The sequence below is a fragment of the Microcaecilia unicolor genome, chromosome 4, assembly GCF_901765095.1.
Source record: "Microcaecilia unicolor chromosome 4, aMicUni1.1, whole genome shotgun sequence".
NCBI classification, from domain to species: domain Eukaryota; kingdom Metazoa; phylum Chordata; class Amphibia; order Gymnophiona; family Siphonopidae; genus Microcaecilia; species Microcaecilia unicolor.
Genome location: NC_044034.1, coordinates 232,619,237 through 232,643,656, shown reverse-complemented (window position 1 = coordinate 232,643,656; position 24,420 = coordinate 232,619,237). Strand labels below are relative to the sequence as shown.

Below are 24,420 nucleotides of genomic sequence, written 5' to 3'. Positions count from 1 at the left end.
ATAAAATTACCTCAGGAAAAATAGGCCCACTGAGAGGCAGGTATAATTGTATGCATGCATACACCAGTAAGAATAGATTTATATGTGTGTGTTTTATAAAATATGTTCACAAGTGCCAGTGCCATCCCTATGAATGCCTACAAGCATAGCACAAAAAAGCAGGAGCTAAGTTTCCTGGAAAAGAAATCCATAAAAAAAATATTAGCCAAGTAGACTTGGGAGAGCCATTGCTCATCCTTGGACATAAGCAATGTGAAATAGATCTACTTTTTGAGGTCTGGCAGATGCTTGTGACTTGGACTGGCCACTGTCAGAGACAGTATACAGGGCTCAATGGACCTTGGTGTGACTTAACATGGCGCGCAAATTAAAATACGCCTATAATATAGTTTCAAGTTTATTAGAAATTTGAGAATGAGAATAAAGCTATGAAGCTATAGATGCACGATTATGATGGCTAATCAAACCTTGTACAATTTTGTGAACCCTCTTTATCACAAAACCTGGTCTCTTGAGTTTAGACTTGTGAAGGAATGAAGTGAAGGTCTACTAAGAATTCCATCCAAGTACAACATGAATGACAAGAAGATAACACATTCCAGTGGTAGAAGAAACAATCATCATTGGGAATCCCAACCTGAGGATCACAATAAATAAATAAAATAAACAAACACAAATAAATCAAAAAGTGCAAAATATGTACACAATAATTTTTAAATAATGTACAAGACATTAGCAAGAGAGAGGGTAAGTGGCATTCCCTTTTCACTCATGGAATTTGTCGTCATGATGAGAAATATTATTTGGATTAGAGCAAAAATATGAAAGCAGAAAATAGTCTGCTAGCATAGTAGACATTATTATCATGTGTACCTGTGGTCATTGCAGTGGAATCTCAGTATAGTGTTGATCTGTATAGGCACAAAATATAGTAACATGTGGAGGGGCATAATCGAACGGAAACGCCTATCTCCATGGGCGTTTATCTCCGAGAACAGGTCCGTGAAGGAGCGGGCCGAACTGTATTTTCGAAAAAATGGACGTTTTTGAGCTGGACGTTTGTTTTTTTTTAGCGATAATGGAAACTAAAAACGCCCAGCTCAAAAACGTCCAAATCTGAGCCATTTGGTCTTGGGAGGGGCCACAATTCGTAGTACACTGGCCCCCCTGATATGCCAGGACACCAACTGGGCACCCTAGGTCAGTGCAGTGGACTTCAGAAAAAGCTCCCACATGCATAGCTCCCAACCCCCCTCCCCCAAAACCCACTACCCACAAATGTACAACACTACCATAGCTCTTAGGGGTGAAGGGGGCACATACATGTGGGTACAGTGGGTTTTGGAGGCCTCCCATTTACCAGCACAAGTGTTACAGGTGGGGGGGGGGGGGGGATGGGCCTGGGGCCATCTGGCTGAAGTGCACTGCGGTACCCACTAAAAGTGCTCCAGGGACATGCATACATGCAGGCCTCTAGGACTGGTTGCTGCTATATAACATTGGCGCACCAGTTGACACCTGAAGACTAATCTCTCCGAAAACGTCCTTTATTGGAATAACCGCCTTTACTCTCAGTTAACTGCAGATCAGAGGTTGTGCCCCACTGGCATCGAGTCTCCCTGGTACTGAGATGAGCAGTAGGTCAGAGCTGGCAGAATGCTGTACAATGCCCTCTTTCAGCCACATTCAAGGTAAGAACTAACGTGGCTAACACAGGAAAGGTAACTAAAACTGGCTTACAAAAATGGCCACTACCGCATGGACTACAACAGGAAACACAACAGGGCACACTCTGACCCATGGGAGAAGAGCCTACCAACTACCAACATCGTGAGACTGTAACACAAGCTAATGAAATCACGGAGCCCAATACCCTACACCCACCACAATGCAATGCTGATGTGACCCTGTATGCACCCAAGAGCCACATCTGACCCAGGGAAAGGCTGTGAGAGGATCGAATACATTCTGCTGTCATGGAGGTGGGTATGGCATTTGAGGCTGGCATACAGGCTGGAAAAAAAGTTTTAAAAATGGGGTTTTTTTGGTGGGAGGGGGTTAGTGACCACTGGGGGAGTCCGGGGAGGTCATCCCCGATTCCCTCCAGTGGTCATCTGGGCAGTTGGAGCACTTTTTGGGGACTTGTTCGTGAAAAAAAAAGGGTCCAAAAAAAAGAGACCCAAAATTGCGGTAAAAATGCCTTTTTTTTCGATTATCAGCTAAAGACGCCCATCTCGCCTCGGCTGATAACCACGCCCCAGTTCCGCCTCCGCCATGCCTCCGTCAACTTTATTCATTTCCACGACGGAGTGCAGTTGGAAACGCCCAAAATCGGCTTTCGATTATACTGATTTGGGCGCCTTTGCGAGACAAACGTCTATCTCCCGATTTAGGTCGCACTATAGGCGTTTTTCTCTTTCGAAAATAAGCTGGATAGTAACATAGTAGATGACGGCAGAAAAAGACCTGCATGGTCCATCCAGTCTGCCCACAAGATAAATTTATATGTGTATACCTTACCTTGATTTGTACCTGTCATTTTTAGGGTATAAGTCTGCCAAGCATGATTCCCCATCTCCCAACCACCAGTCCCGCCTCCCATCACCAGCTCTGGCACAGACCGTATAAGTCTGCCCTCCACTATCCTCGCATCCCAACCACCAACCCCTCTTCTTCCCACCTGCTCCGCCACCCAATTTCGGCTAAGCTTCTGAGGATCCATTCCTTCTGCACAGGATTCCTTTATGCATATCCCACGCATGTTTGAATTCCGTTACCGTTTTCATCTCCACCCAGGGGCGTAGCTACGGGTGGGCCTGGATGGGCCCAGGCCCACCCAGTTTAGCCTCAGGCCCGCCCCACCCAGATGCAGAGTCCGTCAGCTCCTGGACCCCGACAACAGCTTGCCACCGCCAATCGTGATTCTGTCTACCCCTCTCTTCCTCCCTCCCTCCGGCGCTGCAGTCTTTAATCTATCTAGGATCCCGGCAGCATTAGCGATGTATCCACACTGCCTTTGCACTGCCCCGGAAGAGAAGGCAGCGTGGATACATCGCTAATGCTGCCGGGATCCCAGGTAGATTACTGCAGCGCCGGGGGGAGGGAGGAAGAGAGGGGTAGACGGAATCGCGTGATCCTGGACCTCGCGGGCGGGTGCCTTTGCACTGCCCCGGAAGCCTTCTCTTAAAGAGAAGGCTTCCGGGGCAGTGCGAAGGCAGCGTGGATACATGTTGCGTGCCTGGATCCCAGGTAGATTACTGTCTGCAGGCAGCGCCAGAGGGAGAAAGAGAGGGGTAGATGGAATCGCGCGATCCTGGACCTCGCGGGCAGGCAGGCGGGGTGCAACTTGATCTGGGAGAAGGGCACAGCAGCACAGCAGAGGGAGGGGTGGTGAGCAGAGTGAGGGAAGGAGCAGGAGATGGATGGGACCAGGAGGAGTGGTGAGCAGAGGGTGGATGGGACTGGGAGAAATGGGGCTAGCAGAGGGAAGGAGCAGGAGATGGATGGGAGGGCAGGGCCCAGGGAGAGAGGAGAAATTGCTGGACATGGAGGGAAGGGCAGGGGAGAGAGGAGAATTGCTGGGTATGGATGAATGGAGGGGGTCAGGGGAGAGAAGAGAATTGCTGGGTATGGATGGATGGAGGGGGGCAGGGGAGAGAAGAGAATTGCTGGGTATGGATGGATGGAGGGGAGAGGAGAGTTGCTGGACATGGGTGGATGGAGGGGAGGGAAGAGGAGAGAGGAAGGTTGCTGGGTATGGGTGGATGGAGGGGAGGGAAGAGGAGAGAGAAAGGTTGCTGGGTATGGATGAATGGAGGGGGGCAGGGGAGAGAAGAGAATTGCTGGGTATGGATGGATGGAGGGGGGCAGGGGAGAGAAGAGAATTGCTGGGTATGGATGGATGGAGGGGAGAGGAGAGTTGCTGGACATGGGTGGATGGAGGGGAGGGAAGAGGAGAGAGGAAGGTTGCTGGACATGGATGGAGGGAAGGGCAGGAGACAGGAGGGTTGCTGGACATGGATGGAGGAGAGCGAAGGGAGAGAGAAGAAATGCTGGACATGGATGGAGGGGATGGAAGAGTGAGGAAGGAGATGAGATGAGGGAAAAGGAAGAGAGGAGAAAAACTGCACATGGATGAAAAAAATAGGCAGAAGCTGGATCAACTGGACAGTCAAGTCTGCGGAGGACCCAGCTTTTACTTACAGATATAGAGCAAGAAATGAAGAAGAAAGGTGGAAAGTAAAGAAATAAATGGAAAGGAAGCCCTGGAAACGGAGTTGAGGACAGATAGCAGCAGAATCAGATACTGGGCCAGCATGATCAGAAAAACAAAGTCACCAGACAACAAAGGTAGAAAAAAATCATTTTATTTTCATTATAGTGTTTGGAATATGTCCACTTTGAGAATCAGGTGCTCAACATTAAAAGTTTATATTTATTTACTTATTTATGGCATTTTATCCCACATTAACATGAATTAGATTGGAACCTGGGATCATTTAATGTTTTTTTCCTGGAGAGAGTAATGCATTGCCTCCCCCCCCCCCCCCCCTCCCAAGGCTCTCTCCCCGGCTATAGCCAGCTCTGCAATTTTGAGGGGAGGTGGATGGGGGGGGCGCAAAGGTGGACCGGGGAGAGAGCCTGTTAAACATTTAACAGGTCTTTGCGCCCTTTACAGAGTAGGTGTATATAATGTAACAAATGTAAGCGCTCATATATGGTGAGGCATCCAGTAATTGGCATGCGCTTTTGCATCTTTGCATGTACATGTACATGATATATATGTTGATGTCACTGGCACAGGGACACACATAAAATGACTGCAGTCACATGCCTGCCAAATTTTGGAGCTGCTGGCACCCTCCTCCTGGCCAGGCTGTTCCTGGAAAAAGTAAATAAGTTGTTTACTGTGTCTAACAAGAGGAGGGATCACTTGAGAATGAGGTGGGCCTGGGAAAGACTCTAAAGGTAGTTTAATACTGCCATCCCACGAGAGGTAAGTGCCAACAGAGGGGTAGAGCTGGCAAGAGTACAAGTGGATATGTGAGGGAAATACACGTGTTCAAAGCTGTATCCATGCATATGCTTTAGATTTACATGTGGGCCAGAGGTATATCACCAGAATTTACTCAGGAGTGAAGGAGACTGTTTAAAGGGATGGGAGTAGAAGGGTAGCCTAGGGACTAGGCTGAAAACCAGGGAATCCTGGTTCAAATCTCACTGCTGCTCCTTGTGATCTTGGGCAAGTCACTTAATCCTTCATTGCCTCAGGTGTATAATTAGATTGTAAGCCCTATGGGTACAAGGAAATACTTAGAGGGGCATAATCGAACGCGAACGGCCATCTCCATGGACGTCTATGTCCGAAAATGGGTATGTGAAGAGGCGGGACAGACCGTATTATCGAAAAAGATGGGCGTCCATCTTTCGTTTTGAAAATACGGTTTGGACGGACCAAACGCCATGGATTTGGTCCCTTCTGAGATGGGCGTTTTTTTTTTTTTTTTGCAATAATGGAAACTAAAAACGCCCAGCTCATGTGGGTACAGTGGGTTTTAGAGGCTTCCCATTTACCACCACAAGTGTTACGTGTGTGTGTGTGGGGGGGGGGGGGGGGGTGGACCTGGGTCTGCCTGCCTGATGTGCTCTGCAGTACCCACTAAAAGTGCTCCAAGGACAGGACTTGTTGCTGCTGTATAACCTTGGCACAGCAGTTGACACCTGAAGACTAATCTCGCTGAAAACATCCTTTATTTGAATAAGCACGTTTACTCACAGTTAACTGCAGATCAGAGGTTGTGCCCCACTGGCAACGAGTCTCGCTGGTACTGAGATTAGCAGTAGGTCCGAGCTGGCAGAATGGTGTACAATGCCCTCTTTCAGCAACATTCAAGGTAAGAACTAAGTGCTGTAACGTGGCTAACACATGAAAGGGATCTAAAAGTGTCTTATACAAATGGCCATTACCTCATGGACTATAGGAAACAAAACAGGGCACACTCTGACCCAGTAAGCAGAGGGAAAAGCACCATGGGAGTAGAGCCTACCAACTACCAACATCGTGAGCATTTAACACAAGCTAGTGGAATCACGGAGCCCAATACCCTACACCTACCACAATGCATTGCTGATGTGACTCTGCAGTTCCCTTAACAGAAAAGGTGTCACACTCACCCGAGACCCACATCAGAACCAGGGAAAGGCTGTTAGAGGATAGAACACATTCTGCTGTCATGGAGGTGGGTACGGCATTTGAGGCTGGCATACAGGCTGGGAAAAAAAGTTTGTAAAGTGGGTTTTTGTTGATGGGAGAGGGTTAGTGACCACTGGGGGAGTCAGGGGAGGTGATCCCCGATTCCCTCTGGTAGTCATTTGGTCAGTTGGGGCACTTTTTTGGGACTTGGACCTGAAAAAAAGGGTCCAAATAAAGCGGACCAAATTCTCGTCAAAAACGCCCTTCTTGTTTCGATTATCAGCTAAAGACGCCCATCTGTCCTCGGCCGATAACCACGCCCAGACCCGCCTTCGCCACGCCTCAGACACGCCCCCGCGATCTTTGTTCGTCTCCATGACAGACTGCAGTTGAGGACGCCAAAAATCGGGTTTCAATTATACCGATTTGGGCGCTCACGGGAAACGGACGCCCATCTCCCGATTTGGGTCGAAATACGGGCGTCTTTCTCTTTCGAAAATAAGCTAGTTAGTGTACCTGAATGTAACTCACTTTGAGCTACTACTGAAAAAACTACGGGCTAAATCCAAATAATAAAATAAATATATGACCCAGCAGCATTCACAGATCCCACATACAGTCACTACATGTTCATGCTGTAGTCTGACAGCACATGTAGCCCTATGCAAAGGGGGAGAACAAGGACCCAGGAAGTAAAGCTCAGATGTCTACCATCTGTCTATATACATTATTCTAGCCAAATGAACAAGTACTAAAAAAAACATTGCACAGGTCTCATGCCACATAGGAATGGCAGAGGAGGGTAAAGAAGTGGTAGTAGGGCAACAGGTCACCAATGGGCTAAAGGGACAGCTGCCCCAGGCCTCTGCATAAAGGGGGCCCAGCCACACAATTGTCCATTGGTAAATTTAGCCCTATCTCTATGTCTCTCGCTTTCTCCCCCCACTCCCTGGCGAATCTTGCATCTGTTTCTCTCCCTTCCTTCCACTCCACCCTTCCCCATGGTCCTCCATAATCTGCTCTGATTCTGTGTAGGCGGGACATTCAGGGGGAAGGTCCTGATGCTGACAGCCACTGCCGAGTCCCCAATAATGGTAAACAAAACAGTATGGAGGACCTTGGGAAAGGAGGGAGCAGAAGGAAGAGAAAGGGAAAGAAAGAGAGAAAGCGAGAGAGTGAGAAACCAGTGGAGGAGAGAGAGAGAGAGGGGGAGATGCCATACCACAAAGGGGAGAGTGGAAAGATGCTGGCTATAGGGTGCGGGAACAAGGGAAGAGAGAGGATAAGCAGGGACCTAGAGAAGAGGCAGGAACTATAAGGATAGTGATTCAGAGAGGCAGTGCTGAAAGGGGTAGAGATAGGGACTTACGTAGGGCAATGCTGAAAGGGGAGATAGGGTCACAGAAGGAGGAGAAAGAGGGGTGAAATAGAGACACAGAGTGAGGTAATGATGAAAAGGGGAACTAGGGAAGCAGATGGGGCAATGCTGAAGGGGGTAGATAGACACACAGAGGTGGAGAATGTTGAAAAATAGAAGGGGCGATAGGACACAGAGGGGAGCAATGCTGAAAAAGGGAAGGAGAAATAGGGACATAGAGGGGGCAATGCTGAAAGGAGGTAGATAGGGACACAGAGAGGGGCAATGCTGAAAAGGGGAGAGAGACAGAAACACAGAGGAACAATCCTAAAAAAGGGAGAGGGGAGATAGTAATAATAATAATACAGGTACTTATTTTTCTTCCTTATACTTTTTTTTTTAATAATTCACTCTAAGTTGTAAGTAGTGAATAATATCTAATATATAAATGATCAATTACAACAAAAATAATTTCACATCACAGTAAAAAAAATGCAGGGACACAGAGGAGCAATGCTAAAAAAGGGGGATAAGGGCACTGAGAGGGAAGATGGTGAACATGGGGGGAGGACAGGGACAGGGATACAGAGGAATAATGTTGAAAAAGGAGAGGGAGATAAGGACAATGAGAGGGCAGACGGTGAACATGAGACAGGGGCAGGGACATAGAGAGGATATACTCAAAAAGGGGTGAGATAGGGACCCAGAGGGGTGATTCTGCAAAAGAGGTGGAATGGGGACCCTGGAGGACACAGAAGAGAAATGCTAGACAGGACAAATAGGGATGCGGAGGGAACATAGATGGTGGAAATGGAGAGAGAAGAAATGTTAAATGGACAGAGACCCTGCAAAGACAGGAAAACAACAGAGGAAAGCAGAAAACTGATACCGAGACCAAAGTGAATGGGAAAAAAAATAAAAATCCCAGACAAAAAAGGTAGGAAAAAAAGTATTTTAATTTGAATTTATTGTGGAATATGCCAGATTTTGGAAACACACTTCTTTGATATCTTACATTTCAGTTTCTATTTCTCTATGTTTGCTGTATACAAGGTCTGACTTCTTGAGGTTCCAGTTCAATCTTTTACTGATCTGTGGTCCCCCTTGTTTCATATTTGTTAAGGGTCTATCTGTGTTTTATTAATGTTATCAAGGTGTGCTAGTATGTAGTTTCTGTATTGGTGTTTTAGGACCCAGTGTAATATTTAAGTGCTGCCTTTTCATAGATAGGATTATTGCTCTTTCAATTCTGGGAGATAGTTCTGTTATGGTATGGTAAGGTTCTCAAGTGGCACAAAGCGGCAGATGGATGTTTTTTTGTCAAAACATTCAAATGGCTATTTTTTAATCCCATTTTTGACGGTTTTCTATGCATTCATATGCAATGCACCCAGATCATAAAGGGGTGTGTCGGGGTGGGATTTGGGCATTCCCAAAACTTAGATGTTTTTCTGCCATACTGGAACAAAGCAAAAATGTCCGGAGCTAAAAGTTACCAAACAAAGCAAACACTGGGCCAGGATTGAGAAAAATGTAGTCCACGGAGCTAAAAGTTAGACATTTTGGTCTAGATCTATTTCAATCATGACTAAGTGACAAAAAGGTGCCCTAATGACCACTAGAAGGATTAAGGCATGGCCCTCCTCACTCACCCAGTGGTCAATGACTCTCTCCTACCCCCAAAGATGTGAAAGAATCAGTACATACCAGCCTCTATGACAACTTCAGATGTTATAGCCAGTGGTATTAGTGGTCAATGCAGTGCACTCTAGAGAAGGGGACCCAGGCCCAAATCCCACTCTGTTACACTTGTGATGGAAAGTGTGAGCCCTTCAAAACCCATCAAAAACCTACTATACCCATATATAAGTGACACCTGTAGACATAAGGGCTATTGTAGTGGTGTACAGTTCAGTACAGGAGGTTTTTGGTGGGTTTTGGAGGGCTCGCTACACAATATAAGGGGGAAGTGGTGAAATGTGTACCTGGGATCTTTTATGTGAAGTCCACTGCAGTACCCCCTAGGGTGCCCCACTGTTGTGCTGGGATGTCTGTGTGGCCAGTATACTAAGAATGCTGGCCTCCCCATACTTCTCAATGGCCTGTTTTTGTGCATTTTCCCCTTGGACTTTTTTTCCCCGAAAATGCTCCAAACATATAGATGCACTGAGCACAAGAACATCTACCAACTGACCATTTTTGAAACAAAAGGTGGACATTTTTCTGGCTTGAATACGGGCATGTTCACTACTGGAATTTCGGACTTTTCCACGAAATGTCCAAAATCGGATTTAAACGTCATATCGAAAATGCCCTCCATGCTTTGCAGTGTGTTTGTGTGTTGGCCTTACTGAGGGAACATCAAAACTTTAATACAGCTTTAGTTTCTTACAATATCAGATGGGATTTTAGAATATTTTGCAGGATCTGATGTGTGTTGAGGTGGTTGTATATTATAACAGAACTCTGTCTGATCATGTTTAAATTATGAGACTGCCTCTTGAAGGGACTTTAAATACAGCTGAATTGTTTTCATATATATGTGCGTGTGTGGTTTTATGTTGGCTGCATACTTGAAATTATTAAATTTAAAATATCAAATATGTAACATTTCACCCATGACACAGAAATCCATTTTTAGATTCACATGAAGATATTACTTAGTTCTTTCACTACCATGCACCACAAGAAAAACTCACTCATTGGCCTTCTCTCTCACTCTTTGGGATGGGCCACCCTAGGCATCTCTGCACTCTGGGATATTGGGGTAGCACACCACTATAGCAGTACCCCCTCATTCATGGTGCCCTGCACAGCCACACAGGTCACACGCCCCAAAAGCTAGCCTTTAGCAGAGCTGTGCTGGGAGTGAGAGTGGATAGCCAGGGTTTAGTAGCTGAGCCAAGAGGGAAACCAAATCAAGAAACCTATATAGTTGGAGGGCAGTGAACCCCTTACCCATTTCTAAACTCTACCCATCTCTCCTGTAACCTCTTCCTGCTTCAAGTATGCCATTTCTTTGGGATGATACAGCATAATGAGCCCACTTAGTCCAACACCACCGTCTTTCATAAGAGGAAACAAGGGAATGACTTATTTTTGTGAAAAAACGGAAATGGTGTTACTCTCTGTTCCCCTTTCAATCAGACTCAGTCATAGGTCTCTGCATTTCAGAGCTGCCAAAGAGAAGCAATTTTAAAGATATTTTTCAGACCGTGGCATCAAATACTGGCACAACCCCTCCAGCCCTCCATGTCCTTCCAGACTGGTTACCATATGGCTCCAGAAAAAGGAGGACAGATTGAGCCAGCCGAGTTTTACTTCCATTCTTTTCCATTGAAAGCAATGGAAGTAAAACCTGGCCTGCTCAATTACTTCCATTGAAAGCAATGGAAGTAAAACCCGGCTGGCTCAATCCGTCCTCCTTTTTCTGGAGCCATATGGCAACCCTTGTGACTACAGGGCTGAAGGATAAGGGCAAAATACAACTAATGCCTACCCTTGATCCAGCCCAGCTGGCACAGAAATCTTTACTAAAAACTTAAAACAATTTTCCTACCTTTGTGTCTGTAGTTTAACTTCCATCCTCTGTCCCTACTTGTTCTTGGTTTTCTCTCTGTCATCACATTCCTTTAAGAATTATCTTCCTCCGTCATCATATTTTCTCTTTCCTGCATACATATATCTCTCCATGGTTTCTCTGATCCCTCTTCTATTCTTACTGCCTCCTCTACTTCACTTTTCTCACCTTTGTGTCTCTTCTCTCTACTATGACCCCCCTCCCTTCCCTCAGCTGCTCATTTCCCAATCCCACACAGTTAATCTCCATCTCTTTCAGCTCCTCTTCTGTCTGCAGCTTCTACCCCCCCCTGCTCTTTTTCTGTCCCCAGATCATGACTCCTTTTGATAGTAACCTTCTGCCACATAGCCCATGCTCTCTCCCCGAGTTCCGCTTACCCTTACATCCTGTTTCTACTCCTCTCCCACAGCACCACTAGCAATCTATCCCCATCACCCCTCCCCTTTATAGCTCATTTCTGCTTCTTCAAGCATTTCAGAGCAGCATTGTCTCTCCTAACCAGTGACTCCTTTCCATTCCCTTCACCTTTCCTTGCTCTCTTTATTCCTCTCCCAATACCTGTCTTTTTTTTTTTTACTTTAACTGCTATAGGTATTAGTTTGGCAACATAGGTAAAACTGTCATGCTAATAAAGTTATCTGAATCTGTCTCTTCCTTGTGTCAGTGTCTGTCTGCTGCACTCAAGGATGTTTAAAAAGATAGAAGATGTGATGTCAAAAAGTTGAAGCCGGTTTCCCCTAGAAGCCGCCATATTGGTGTACCCAAAACATACTCTCTCCTCCTCAACTCCTCTCCTAACAGAAGGAATGAAAAACCAAGGAGGTTTACTAAAACAATATAAACCTCAAGTTTGCTATTGTTTTTCAATAGTGTCTGTGAATGTTTTGAGTCACTCATTATGGCAGCACACATCAGCCCACATAATGGGTCTGATAGGCTCATGTCATCTCCTGTCTTATTAAACCTCCTTGGCTGCACTTGCCTTCCCTATTAGCAACTGCTAAGCTACAGCAATGTCCTCCTCCCCCTGTAGTCTATTGGACAGGCTGTAGGGGGAAGTGGGAGCCATCAACAGACTGCAGGGAGAGGTGGGAACAACAACAAGGACATAGAAGCACTTCTTTTCTGTAGCTCTGTAGCTTGCTGCCCCAGATCAACAGATTTACAAGGAAAAATATTGGGGGTGCTCAGGCACTCACAGAGCTATGCTGATCCAACATCTTCCTTCCTTCCTCTCCCCTGGGGAGGCCCTTTGGTTTCCTTATCACCCCCCTTCAATTCTTCCAGAAAAAAAAGTGATAGAAAGTTAGAGCTGCTGTTTAGTCCACGACTGATGGTTCTGCTGGCCTTGCCCCCTTCTGACATGGCTCTTTGAGTGGCAAAACCAGCACAGCCATCAGTGGCATATTCTAGACAATGGCTCTGTACATTTACTCCTAGTTTTTCCCCAGGCGACTAAGGAAGCTATGCCACTGGGCTAAGGGGGGCTTATTCGCAAAAGTTTGTCGGAGTCCCATAGGTGGTTAAAGCAGCACTGAGCATATATAGAGTCCACGTAAGACTACAACACAACAATGGAGAAGAATATAGGGGGACAGGTTGCTATGTCAGTGTTCCATTGGGCAGTTTAGCAGAGCCACCCCTGTAGTACACATTCATCAATGAACACCCAGAAGTCAGCACTAGGAGATGGAGTCTATATATACACATGCTATAGAGAGAAGCACTTCCTGGCATTCCACAGAGGTTATGATGGGACCAGCAAGGTAGCTGACAGGATCCTCTGGGGGTAAAGAGTGACTCAACCTCTCTCTCCCTCTTTCTACTTTTCACTACAGACTGAGGACTTGAAGAAGAGGGCCATATACCTGCACCACATGAGACTAATCTTCAGAGGGTCCATTTCCAGATATAGGAGGAAGCAGTTCAATATCAAGCACTCATATACTGGCACATTCAGGGCATCTACACATGACTGTTGTCACTACAGTTGACCCACTCTAAGCTCCACCTCTTACAGCTTGAGTGACCAGTGAGCTGCCATAATGATAGCCCACATCCATTGTATGCCATCTGAAAACACACATACACACACACAGCAATTATCATGGAAAGGCCATCTGCTGATCCAAATAACTCACCATGTCTGTACAGTAGGCTCCACAGCAATTGTGAGCATTGCATAGCTACACCACACTTATCCCCTATCTGAAACCACCATATCTTAGGGACTATCCAAACATGAGTATTCTGGGGATTTCTTCCAGTGAGTGCTCATAATACAGAAAGTCTTCATGTTTGTCCCTGAAAGACACACATCCTTCTGCTAGGATGCTGCCAATTGCACAACAACCCTAACATAGAGAGACAATAATGCCATTCTGATTGCATTTTCCACTGGGTTCATGGATCTAACAACTGCTATTCTTAACCGGACCCTCTGGAGAAGAGGTGCAGGCCTGGCTTCTGCCCCAGAGGAAAAGAAAGTGGAGGCTGGGACATAGCCAGATGAAGCAGAAGCTGCTACGGTCTTTCCACCTCCTCCCACCCAACCATCCCTCACAGCTCCCACCACCCTATCAACTCACCCATGGTAGTCCCAGTGTGCCACACTTTGACGAGAATGACAATGATCAGGTAGTGGCTGTGATTTCCTGCCCCTCATGCAGCCAATGCACCATCTCCTGTGGCATCTGGGGGTACACTAGCTGCAATGGTGCAGAATATGGACCGGCAGCATAAAGCTCTGGATCAAAGGCTAAGGGTCATAGAGAAGCATATGAAAAGGATGGTGTGTGCTCTATGGCATATGCTGAGTACCCTCGTGAACCTAGCATTTGTCTTTGAGAACAGTGGTATCATTTCAATGCCTTTTTCACTTGGCCCTTAGCCTCGCCATATCCTAATATTTGTTCTTCTCCTCTTCCTTGAGTGGCCTCCCTCAGTGTTCCAATCCTCCCTCTAATATAAATAATTGAATTTGAGGTTGAAAAAAAATAGTTTGTATTTGTGCCCTTTATCAGTAGTTATGTATTGTTATTGTTGCTACATGGTTCTCCTACCACTTTTTCCAGGTCTACATGCACTTGTACTGGTTGTCTAACCCACATTTCATGGCATCGCTTAAGGAGAAGGAGCCATGGGACATATACAACATCTCACAAAAAAAAAAAAGGCACAAGCATTTATACTACTGCCTCTCAGAATCATCAATCATACAGTTGTCAGGCTGTAGTCCTGGTCCCCAAAGTTTGTGTGTGAACATATTTGGAAGAAAACTTGGAGCCCAATGTGGAGCAGTTTGTGTGTCTTGTCCCTCAATTTTAACATATGGGCTATCTTTTCTTCCATTTGCATCTTTGCTTTCCTGACAGCTTTTCCAGCTTTTCTTAGTTTTTCCAAGTGTTTTTGCCTGTCTTCCTCTTTCTGAGTTGTCTTGTAATTTTTGAAGGCTAATCTTCTTTCCTTTACCTTTTTATCTACTACTTTTGAGAACCAGATCGGCCTTCTTTTCCTCTTACTTTTATGTACTTTTCTAACATAAAGGTTTGTCGCCTTTAAAACAGTTCCTTTCAGTTTTGCCCACTGCTGTTCTGCTTCCTTTAGCTGTTCCTATCCAACTAACTTCCTTGAAAAATTCCCACATCTTGGCATATTTAGTTCTTTTGAAGTTAGGATCTTGAGTTTTGAATGGAGGAGTAGTCTAGTGGTTAGTGCAGTGCACTTTGATCCTGGGGAACCGAGTTCAATTCCCACTGCAGCTCCTTGTGACTCTGGGCAATTCACTTAACCCTCCATTGCCCCTGGTACAAAATAAGTACCCAAATATATGTAAACCGTTTTGAATGTAGTTGCAAAAACCTCAGAAAGGTGGTATATCAAGTCCCATTTCCCTTTCTCCTCCTGTGTCATAATACTGAACCACACTATTCAGTGATCACTAAATGCCAAATGATCTCCACTGTAACATTAGAAACACTCTCCCTGTTTGTAAGCACCAGGTCTAGTATACCTCCACCTGTGTGGGTTCCATTACCCACTGCAGGCACAATTCTTTCCTATACAGAATCCAAGATCCCCTTTCTCATAGACAACACTGCAGCAAGATTGCCCCAATTGATGTCCAGCATATTAAATCAGTAGTACTTCCCCATTCCTAGCTATCTTGTGAATGTCTTCAATTAAATATCTGTCCATTTCTTCTGTGAAGATGACCTATATATTATACCAATGTAAATACATTTTCCATTCCCTCTTACCAGTTTAGCCCACAGTTCTTCTTCCTTACCCCACAAATCCTGTAGTTCTGTCACTTTAATATTATTCTTAACATATAATGCCACTCCTCCACCCTTTTTCCTACCCTGTCCTTCCAGGTATAACTATATACCATTCATGGTTCTCCGTGAACCACTTTTCCGTGACTGCCACTAAATCCAAGTTGGCTTCTATAATTGCAGCCTCTAGATCTAGAAATTTGTTTCCCATACTATAGTGTGACAAAATGCCTAGTCACCTGCCTGGGGTTAACCCGCGGCCACTTAGAGAGTCTATTCTCAGAATAGCTAAAGTCCGCCTACACCTGCCGCTTGTGCTCTACACTAGCACCCTCCTCCCACTGACTGGGTCACAACCATCTCTGGGCAAGTCTCCAGCTCTCAAATTATCCCCAGTGATTTCTAGATTACTGGGGCCACACTCCCAGTGGTCCCACAGTTCCCAGAAAGCACTAACAGATCCAACACACAAACCACCAGGATTCTTTATCAGTCTAGACAGGCAGAGGCAATAAGCTGAAAATTGTTTGTCTTAATATTGAACAATGAACAGAAAAAGCGCAAACAGCAAACAATAACAGGTAACTGAAATATGGATCAGTTATAACACTAACTAAACATTTGTTTACTTTACCTGGGGAGATCAGGAAATATGCTGCTCACAGATTATCAAATATAACTGATCATAGGGTTTCAGCAAAGAGATCTTTCTCTTTCTTCCCCCTGGCTGAAACAGGGGCAAAAGCTAGTACACTCCAAATGAAATTGAGCTACTGGACCAATCAGAGCCCAGAACAAGTTTGAAAGCATACAGCAGACTGCCTTTCCAAAAGGCTTAAACAAAGAAAACAGCCTTGGTTCTGAAGCAGCTTCAAAAATAAACATGCACCACCTGCTGGCCAAACTACAGAAATACACTTCAAGAATTCATTAAGGCAGTTTTACAGGCTTAAAACACACTGTTCTGTCACATATGGGCATTGTTATACAAAGCTTTCCAATTATCACTCTTTTTTCCCCTTTCTATAAAGGTATATGTCGTCTTACCTTCCTGAGGGTTATTAATGACTTTGGGGCTTTTCTCACCCATCCCTAGCTAATTTAGTTTAAAGCCCTCTTTAGTACTTTAGCCAGTCTTTAATGGAAGATATTTCATCCCTTCCTTGATAGATGGACACCATCACTGCTCAGTAGCTCTTGGAAAATCATCCCATGGTGTAGGAAACTGAAGCGTTCACATTGGCACCATCCACATAGCCACACATTCAGCTCTAGGATGCAAGGATCAATCATTCAGACTTTACTTTCAACAGGAATGATTGATGAAAACACTGTCTGTGCACCTAACTCCTTCACCCGCTGTCCTAGAGCCATGAAATCACATTTGATATGTTCAGTGGATACTTAGCAGTATCATTTGTTTTGTATTGTTTTGACTAGTGTTCCTTTTCATTTCATTTCCGGGGACAATGTCATTAAGAGTATGTTGAAATAGTGTGCCTTCTTTACAAAGAGTATGCCGTTTTCCACTCTTTCAGAAAGAGTACACACACTCTGATACTTCATGCATGCAAGATGCTTCACACATGCACATACAATTGGGAAAGAGTGCAGATTCTTTCTGAATTTGTGTGCTCTCTTTGCAAATAGTGGTAAGGCAAAGCTGAGCAAGGGTCTGATAAAACCCCCAGACTGCTTCACCAGATTCTTTGTTTTAAGAAGTATCCTTTTGTCGGGAGACTCATTATTGCAGGCCTTTGTCTGCTCAGGATGCTAATCTGGTGCTGTGATAACAGTATGTTACCTTTCAGAGTGTTTAGGGCTATCTTCACAATAGCAGCTATTAAGTCATCCAAAGCAATACCAAGAATGGCCTCTCTCTCCTGCTGCGAAGACTGAACTAAAAATGGCTAGACATGATGTTGCCTGTGAGCTCAATTGCAGCATGTGGAAAGCTGCAGCTCTCACTCCTTTTATAGATGCCCCACTGTTTTCTCATCATATGACCGTCAAAGTGGGTGGGGGGAAGATGTCAGTCCTCAATCTGTAAGACTTGGGCATCAACACGTTCACATCCACTACAAAATAGCTATACGGTTTTCTGGTAGCGTTTTCAAAAGCCTGGAGAAAGAAACTCAACTTGCCCAGATACATTTGTCTGGCAAGAACAGCTATCTACTATTTAGCTCTTGGACTCAAACACCACCATATATTTCTATTTAAAGTGATGGTGTGGCTTGTTCTCCCTTGACAAAAAATGTTTTGAACAATATATATAAAATTTCTGTGGTGTGTATATTTGGTAAAGGCTTTTTGAATCTCATTATTTTTACCACCGGTCTTCATAAAATCTGATTTTGACAAGGTTTACTTTATGTGTGGGAAACAGTGCTTTTTTTGTGCCGGTATAGCATACTGGCACCTTTTTTCCTGAGGGCCGGCTCACCTGCCGGCCCTCAGGTCCCCGACTTTCCATTCTGCCCTCTGCAAATCTTCTATTTACCCGAAGTCGCAGCGGCGAACCGGCATCAGTGAAAGCAGCAAGCAGGCAGGCTTGCCTCCTCGTCATTTCCCTGCCCTCTCAGCGTCCCGCACTCCTCTAATGTAATTTCCTTTCCGTGAGGGCAGGACGCTGAGAGGGCAGGGAAGCGATGAGGAGGCAAGCCTGCCTGCTTGCTGCTTTCACTGACGCCGGTTCACCGCTGCGACTTCGGGAAAATAGAAGATTTGCAGGGAGCAGAACAGAAAATCAGGGAGCTGAGGGCGGGCAGGTGGGGATGGAACGATCTCGGGGGCAGGTGGAGGCTGGAGCGAATCACTGGACATGGAGGGGAGGGCAGAGGAGAATTGGTGAACATGGATGGGAGGGAAGGATAGGGGCAAAGGAGAACCGCAGGACATGGAGGGGATGGGAGGGTAGGGAAGAGAGGAGAGTTGCTGGACATGGATGGATGGAGGGGAGGGCAGGAGAAATGCTGGACATGGATGGAGGAGAGGGAAGACAGGAAGGAGATGCACATGGATGGAGGGGAGAGAGGAGAATTGCTGGACATGGATGGGAGGGAAGGATGGGGCAAAAGAGAATCACTGGACATGGATGGGAGGGGAGGGCAGGGGAGAGAGGAGAGTTGCTGGACATGGATGGATGGGAGGAGAGGGCAGGAGAAATGCTGGACATGGATGGAGGAGAGGGAAGACAGGAAGGAGATGCACATGGATGGAGTGGAGGGCAGGAAGAGAAATGTTGGAGGGAAGGAAAGACAGAGGAAGGAGATGCACATTGATGGAGGGGAAGGGATTGTAATTAGATTGTGTCCATCTACCAGCAGGTGGAGATAGAGAGCAATCCTTTTGCCTCCCTATATGTGGTCATGTGCTGCCAGAAACTCCTCAGTATGTCGATATCAAAGCTCCATCCGCAGGACTCAGCATTACACCCACAAAGGGACACTCTGCCCAGCTCACCACCGCCGAAATGGGGGAGGGGAATCAACCCAGCTCTTCCCTACAAAAGTGGGGGAGGGGAATCCATCCAGCTCATCCCCGCGGAGCGGGGGAGGGACACCACACCCGCCGATGCGGGGGGATCTGGCTTATCCTGCAACCACAACCGCGGGAGGAGCTGACTGACCCTAACACCGCTGAAGCGGGAGGGGTACAAAGCTGCCCTACAGCCACACGAAGCAGGAGGGAACGCTGGCAGAATTTAGGTCTCAATCCAGCCCCGTAAAACAGAGGGGAGAGGAATGCAGCAGCTCACTGTAACACAAAATCGTCTCAACTCCTGAAGAATCCAATTGAAAAAACTTGAACACGAAGTCCTCCTGAACAGGAACTGAAGACTAAGCTTGAACCTGAAATGCAACCAGAATATAAACAGTACAGATATCTGGGAGGGGCTATGGATTGATCGGCTATGATTAATGGAAAGAAAATTATCAGGTATGATACATAATTTTACCTTACATATCATCATGCCGATCAATCGATAGACTGGTGGGATGTACCGAAGCAGTACTCACCCAGGGCGGGACATAGAAATCCCTGACCGCAACACAAGCTCCAAACCGGGCCTCTGCCCGAGCAGCCACAGTCAAGCGGTAATGTCTGGAGAAGATATGAGCTGATGCCCAAGTTGCCGCCCTACAAATCTCTTCCAAGGAGAAGGACCCGGCCTCTGCCATCGAGGCCGCCTGTGCTCTAGTGGAGTGAGCCTTCAGCTGGATAGGCGGACCCGGCCTCTGCCATCGAGGCCGCCTGTGCTCTAGTGGAGTGAGCCTTCAGCTGGATAGGCGGCATCTTCCCCGCGGCCACATAAGCCGCTGCAATGGTTTCCTTGACCCATTGTGCCACTGTAGGCTTGGCAGCCTGCAGACCCTTACGAGGACCTGCGAACAGCACAAACAGATGATCCGACTTCCGGAAATCATTGGTCACTTCCAAGTATCTGATGATGACTCGTCTCACATCTAGATATTTGAGAGCAGAGTACTCCTCTGGGTAGTCCTCCCTAAATGAGGAGTTTCCAGCAGCACATGACCACATATAGGGAGGCAAAAGGATTGCTCTCTATCTCCACCTGCTGGTAGATGCTCTGTCGAGCAGGGACTGTCTCTTCATGTTCAAGTGTACAGCGCTGCGTATGTCTAGTAGCGCTACAGAAATGATAAGTAGTAGTAGTAGTAGTAAGGGAGAGAGGAGAAATGCTGGACTTGGATGGAGGAGAGGAAAGACAGAAGAAGGAGATGCACATGGATGGTGGGGATGGGAGAGAGCTGAAATGCTGGACATGGATGGAGGGGAGGAAAGAGAGAGGAAGAGATGAACATGGATGGAGGGGAGGGGAGAGGAGAAATGCTGTACATGGATGGAGGAGATGCACATGGATTTAGGGGAGATGAGAAATTCTGGACACGGCTGGAGGGTAGAGAATTGAAATGCTGGACATGGATGGAGGAGATGCACATGGATTTAGGGGAGATGAGAAATTCTGGACACGGCTGGAGGGTAGAGAATTGAAATGCTGGACATGGATGGAGGGAAGGGAAGAGAGAGGACGTGAGATGAATATGGATCAGTGGCGTAGCTATGGGTGGGCCTGGGTGGGCATAGGCCCACTCATTCGTGGCTCAGGCCCATCTAGTGGCAGCACCACACTGCTCTCTCCCCTCTTTCCTCTGTGGCACCGCGGCATCTGCGCTTCTGTCTCAGAACCCGGTGTATCACACAGTCATCTCCGGTGCCTGCCTCAATTCATTCTCGCTGCTTGCGCCAGTCCTGCAGGTTTCCATCTGCCATGTCCCATCAAACAGGGAACAGGCAATGATGTCAGTGAGGGTGGGACAAAGGCATGTGGCAGATGGAAGCCTGCATGGCCGGCACAAGCAGCGAGAATGAATCACTGCAGGCGCCGAGGATGCCTGTATACCACTTTATTATGACCTAATCATCTCTTATCAAAATCAACACCAGATAATATTACAAACACATTGCTTTATTCAGCTATACCAATTCAAACATAATCACTGATTAAATATTTAACAAACTGATCATCCATTGACTGTGTTCTATTGTAACCCACACTGATACTCAATATAGTTCTTTAAACCTTCATAAATTGTTAGGACGATTTATCGCCATAAATTAATCAGATGACTTATCTTCATTCCAAACAACAAAATATTAAATGTTCCATCATGAAGTTCATTGATGAGTATCAATCACAAGTCCATTGATGAACAAAAAAAGAATCCAAAAGAGGAGTTCACAACATCTTTAGAGTAGGTCAATCTTCTACTGAAGCAAATGACTCCACTCAAACCGGATCCTTGCATCAGGTTTCCTTCACAGTGATTATCAAATCAATCCACATTTATACATATGTCCATACGAGTTGATCAGGTTTCATGCTAAACTTAAGATTGGCATGTTCTAACAATTTTTTAACAAAGAAACTTTTACCACTATTGGAGGCACCCCCTATGTTACACGAGAAGGAATGGTGCAGGCGCGCATCAAACTCATCAGTAGCCATAGCGAGAATTTACACTCCCGACCACCTCTGGATCATAGTAAATTCTGCTTAGGATTTTTTTGTACACGACTTCAACACTAGCGCTACAGGGCGGTTGCGGAGCCATATAAATGGGGTGGGGGGGGGGGGTAGGATTAGCCATACAGGCACGTTGCATCTCTCTATGTACAATGGCTTGACTGCAGCCAGTTGAGCTGATGGTTTTGCTAAACAAGAGGTAGAGGCAGAGCCTTGATTTCCCTGTAAGTTTGCTGATGACTAGGGAAAAAGGGAGGGGGTCACATTCTAGATGAATACTGTTAGGGGGCAAAACAATCCTTATATAAAAGCATTTATTGTGCTATTCAACTTTTTGGAGAAAGGGGTCGGAAAAGACCACAGAAAGAGAACAAGGTGGGGCCAGTGGGGATGCAGGGAAAAGGGTGGGAGGAGGCTAGAGAGAACAAGATGGGGGCTGGGGGGAGATTCAGAGGGTGAGAGAGAGTGAGATTATTTCCTTTCAAACTGCCAAAAGCACCCAGAAAGAAAAGGTTTGCTTATCTGTAACTTGTATGTTTCTCAGGTAAACACTGCAAGCAGACTGAGCTCATGATAGAGGCCAAGATGCACTAAAACAATCGTTAATGCTCGTTGCTTACCGATTCCTTAGCGAATCGGTAAGCAACGGGAATGCAAATGAGCTGCTCGTTGTAGCTCACTTGCATTCTCTATTCCATCGTTAAACAGTCAGAGCTTGGGAGGAGAGCAAAGTTTATGATTCTGACGTTCGCCCCTGTGGCAGGAAAGTTCTCAAAATGAGACGGAAAGCATAATAAAAGTCATCTTTTGAGACCGCTGGTAAATGCACCCACACACACTTGCAACGAACCGCCAATAATTCCATCGAATAAGTGCATCGTTCATTTACATGTGCTCATAGTAAAGGTTAAACTCCTTCACTATGCCGCCGCTCACCCCCTTCACGGCCTGCTCGGGTTCCTCCCTTCCATGATCCCGGGTCAGCCTCCACCCCTGAGAGCCCACCCCAGGCAAGAAAAGTGCAGGAGAGCAGTTGAGGACGTCTTCGATACCCGCCAGCCAATAATAAAAACGTCCTTTACTCAGCTGACAGACCTGGAAGTCTCTGAGCCAATAACACTTCAAGATCAATGATTTATCACTCTCACTACCTAAGGTTACCAACAGGGTAGATCTAGGATGAATTATATCTCAAGAAAAGCAAAGCAATCTAATCTATTTCTGAAGATATTAACTGATCTGTCCCATATTGATCTATTTCAGTCTTCTTTTTATCCTGCAAATAATAACAATTAGTTATAATCATAGTTTATGCTGTAGTTAATCCCAAAATTTCCTTGAGGAGATAAGTAAAAACAAAGAAAATTAGAAAACTTCAGGTTTCATGCAGAGATAGATGTAGCCTGTACGGATGAGGCCTGAATCTCAACAGCTGATAAATGTGTATCCAAAATTAGAATCCACATTAGTTTCTCCACTACCTCTTGATGTGGCCAGGGCTACTCAGGAGAAAAGCTTTTTTAACTTCAAAAAGTTGTAGTCCTTGGTGCCAACTTCTTTCTTAAATACCATTATAAATGTTTGCTCTCCTACCAGGCTAAATAGTTTATCTTTTGGAATTCTTTGCTGCTAGAACAATTTTTAAGGGTTATGAGAAATAATGCCTTAGACTGCTGGAGGGGAGTGAGATAGATATTATAGTGTTGTAACATGTAGCGAGTTAATCTAATTGATTTCTGTAATTTGTCTTATTTCTGTTTGGCAATGCCTCTTCTCTTGATGCAAGAAAGTTGGTAAATGAGTGAATGATGTTTACTTGTATTGTTTGATATTGCCTTTCTGTACCTTCTAATGTATAGGATTGTATACATTTAAAAAAATTCAAATAAAAAAATCTGGATGTCAGCATAAGCATTTACGTCTGCTCCAATCAGTGGCATAGCTAAGAGGGCCAAAATTTGCTCTGGGTCCCTGGTTTGGCTGGCAGGGGTCCCCAACCCCCACCAGCTGAAGTCTGCATCTAGCACTCTTGCTTTAGTGAAACAAACAGAGAAACAACCATAGATAAAGTTACCTAAAAAATTCCATGAAAGAGAAACCACAACCATGCTGTTCTGCAATTCCAGCACATACAACATTTGCAGATGCTCCAATTAATGTCCCATTGCCTGAAAGTATAAACAAAAACAAACAAACAAAAAATCTAAGTAAATGTTTTAATTTGTAGTCTGATTTTTGTTCTCTTAGATTATATTCATTCAATATGGCTAGAAAATTGAAATAATATACATGAAAGGAATGGGAATTCACAGAATCTATTAAGGATGTGCCAGTATTTGAAACAACATGGGATTGGAGTTCTTTTTCTTTGCTTGATGTTTTATTATGTAGACTGCCTTGACTTTTATTGAGTTGTGTGGTAGATCAAGTATGACTAAACATTAATACCTGGTTATGCTTTCAAGTTTGCAAAGATAACCGGTTATGTGCTGCATTTACCCAGTTATGTTGCCATTATACAACATAACCGGGTATGTGCTGGTACATGAACAGTTATGTGCTGGCTTTGAACCCATCAATATTAAATACATTATCTAAAAAATGGATGTTTATGCTGAATGTATCCAGTGCATAAATGCCCATTTCTCCTGTATTTCAGAACAGGCTCTACATCAGCAGATTCTGTTCTAAAATACTGGTGACATGCACATCTCAATTCCTACTTCTATGACCTATCTAAAATGGGTGGCCCATCAGTGTGATCCATGAGCACTATGCTCAGCAGTTTAATTTGTTAAATACAGGGACAATAAAGAAGAGGGGAGTCCTCATTAGAGTTTTAATTACATTCAATTACTTTCTGAGAAGCAAACACTAAATAAATCACACAATATTTCATATTGTGACATGGAGGAGTGGCCTAGTGGTTAGCACACCAGTCTTGCAATCCAGAGGTGGCTG

General features: G+C 45.3%; 1 protein-coding gene across 1 annotated transcript in view; it reads right to left on the bottom strand.

Annotated features, from left to right (window-relative positions):
• Positions 1–314: 314 nt before the first annotated feature.
• OCA2 (OCA2 melanosomal transmembrane protein) overlaps positions 315–24,420 on the bottom strand; it is a 229,932-nt gene continuing 205,826 nt past the window's right edge. Inside the window, exons 23-24 of the mRNA XM_030201311.1 lie at positions 23,534–23,627; positions 315–637 (exon numbers count right to left, since the gene is read on the bottom strand). Of these exons, the coding sequence (XP_030057171.1) occupies positions 550–637; positions 23,534–23,627 (182 nt within the window). The 3' untranslated portion in view covers positions 315–549. The remainder of the gene's footprint in view (positions 638–23,533; positions 23,628–24,420) is intronic.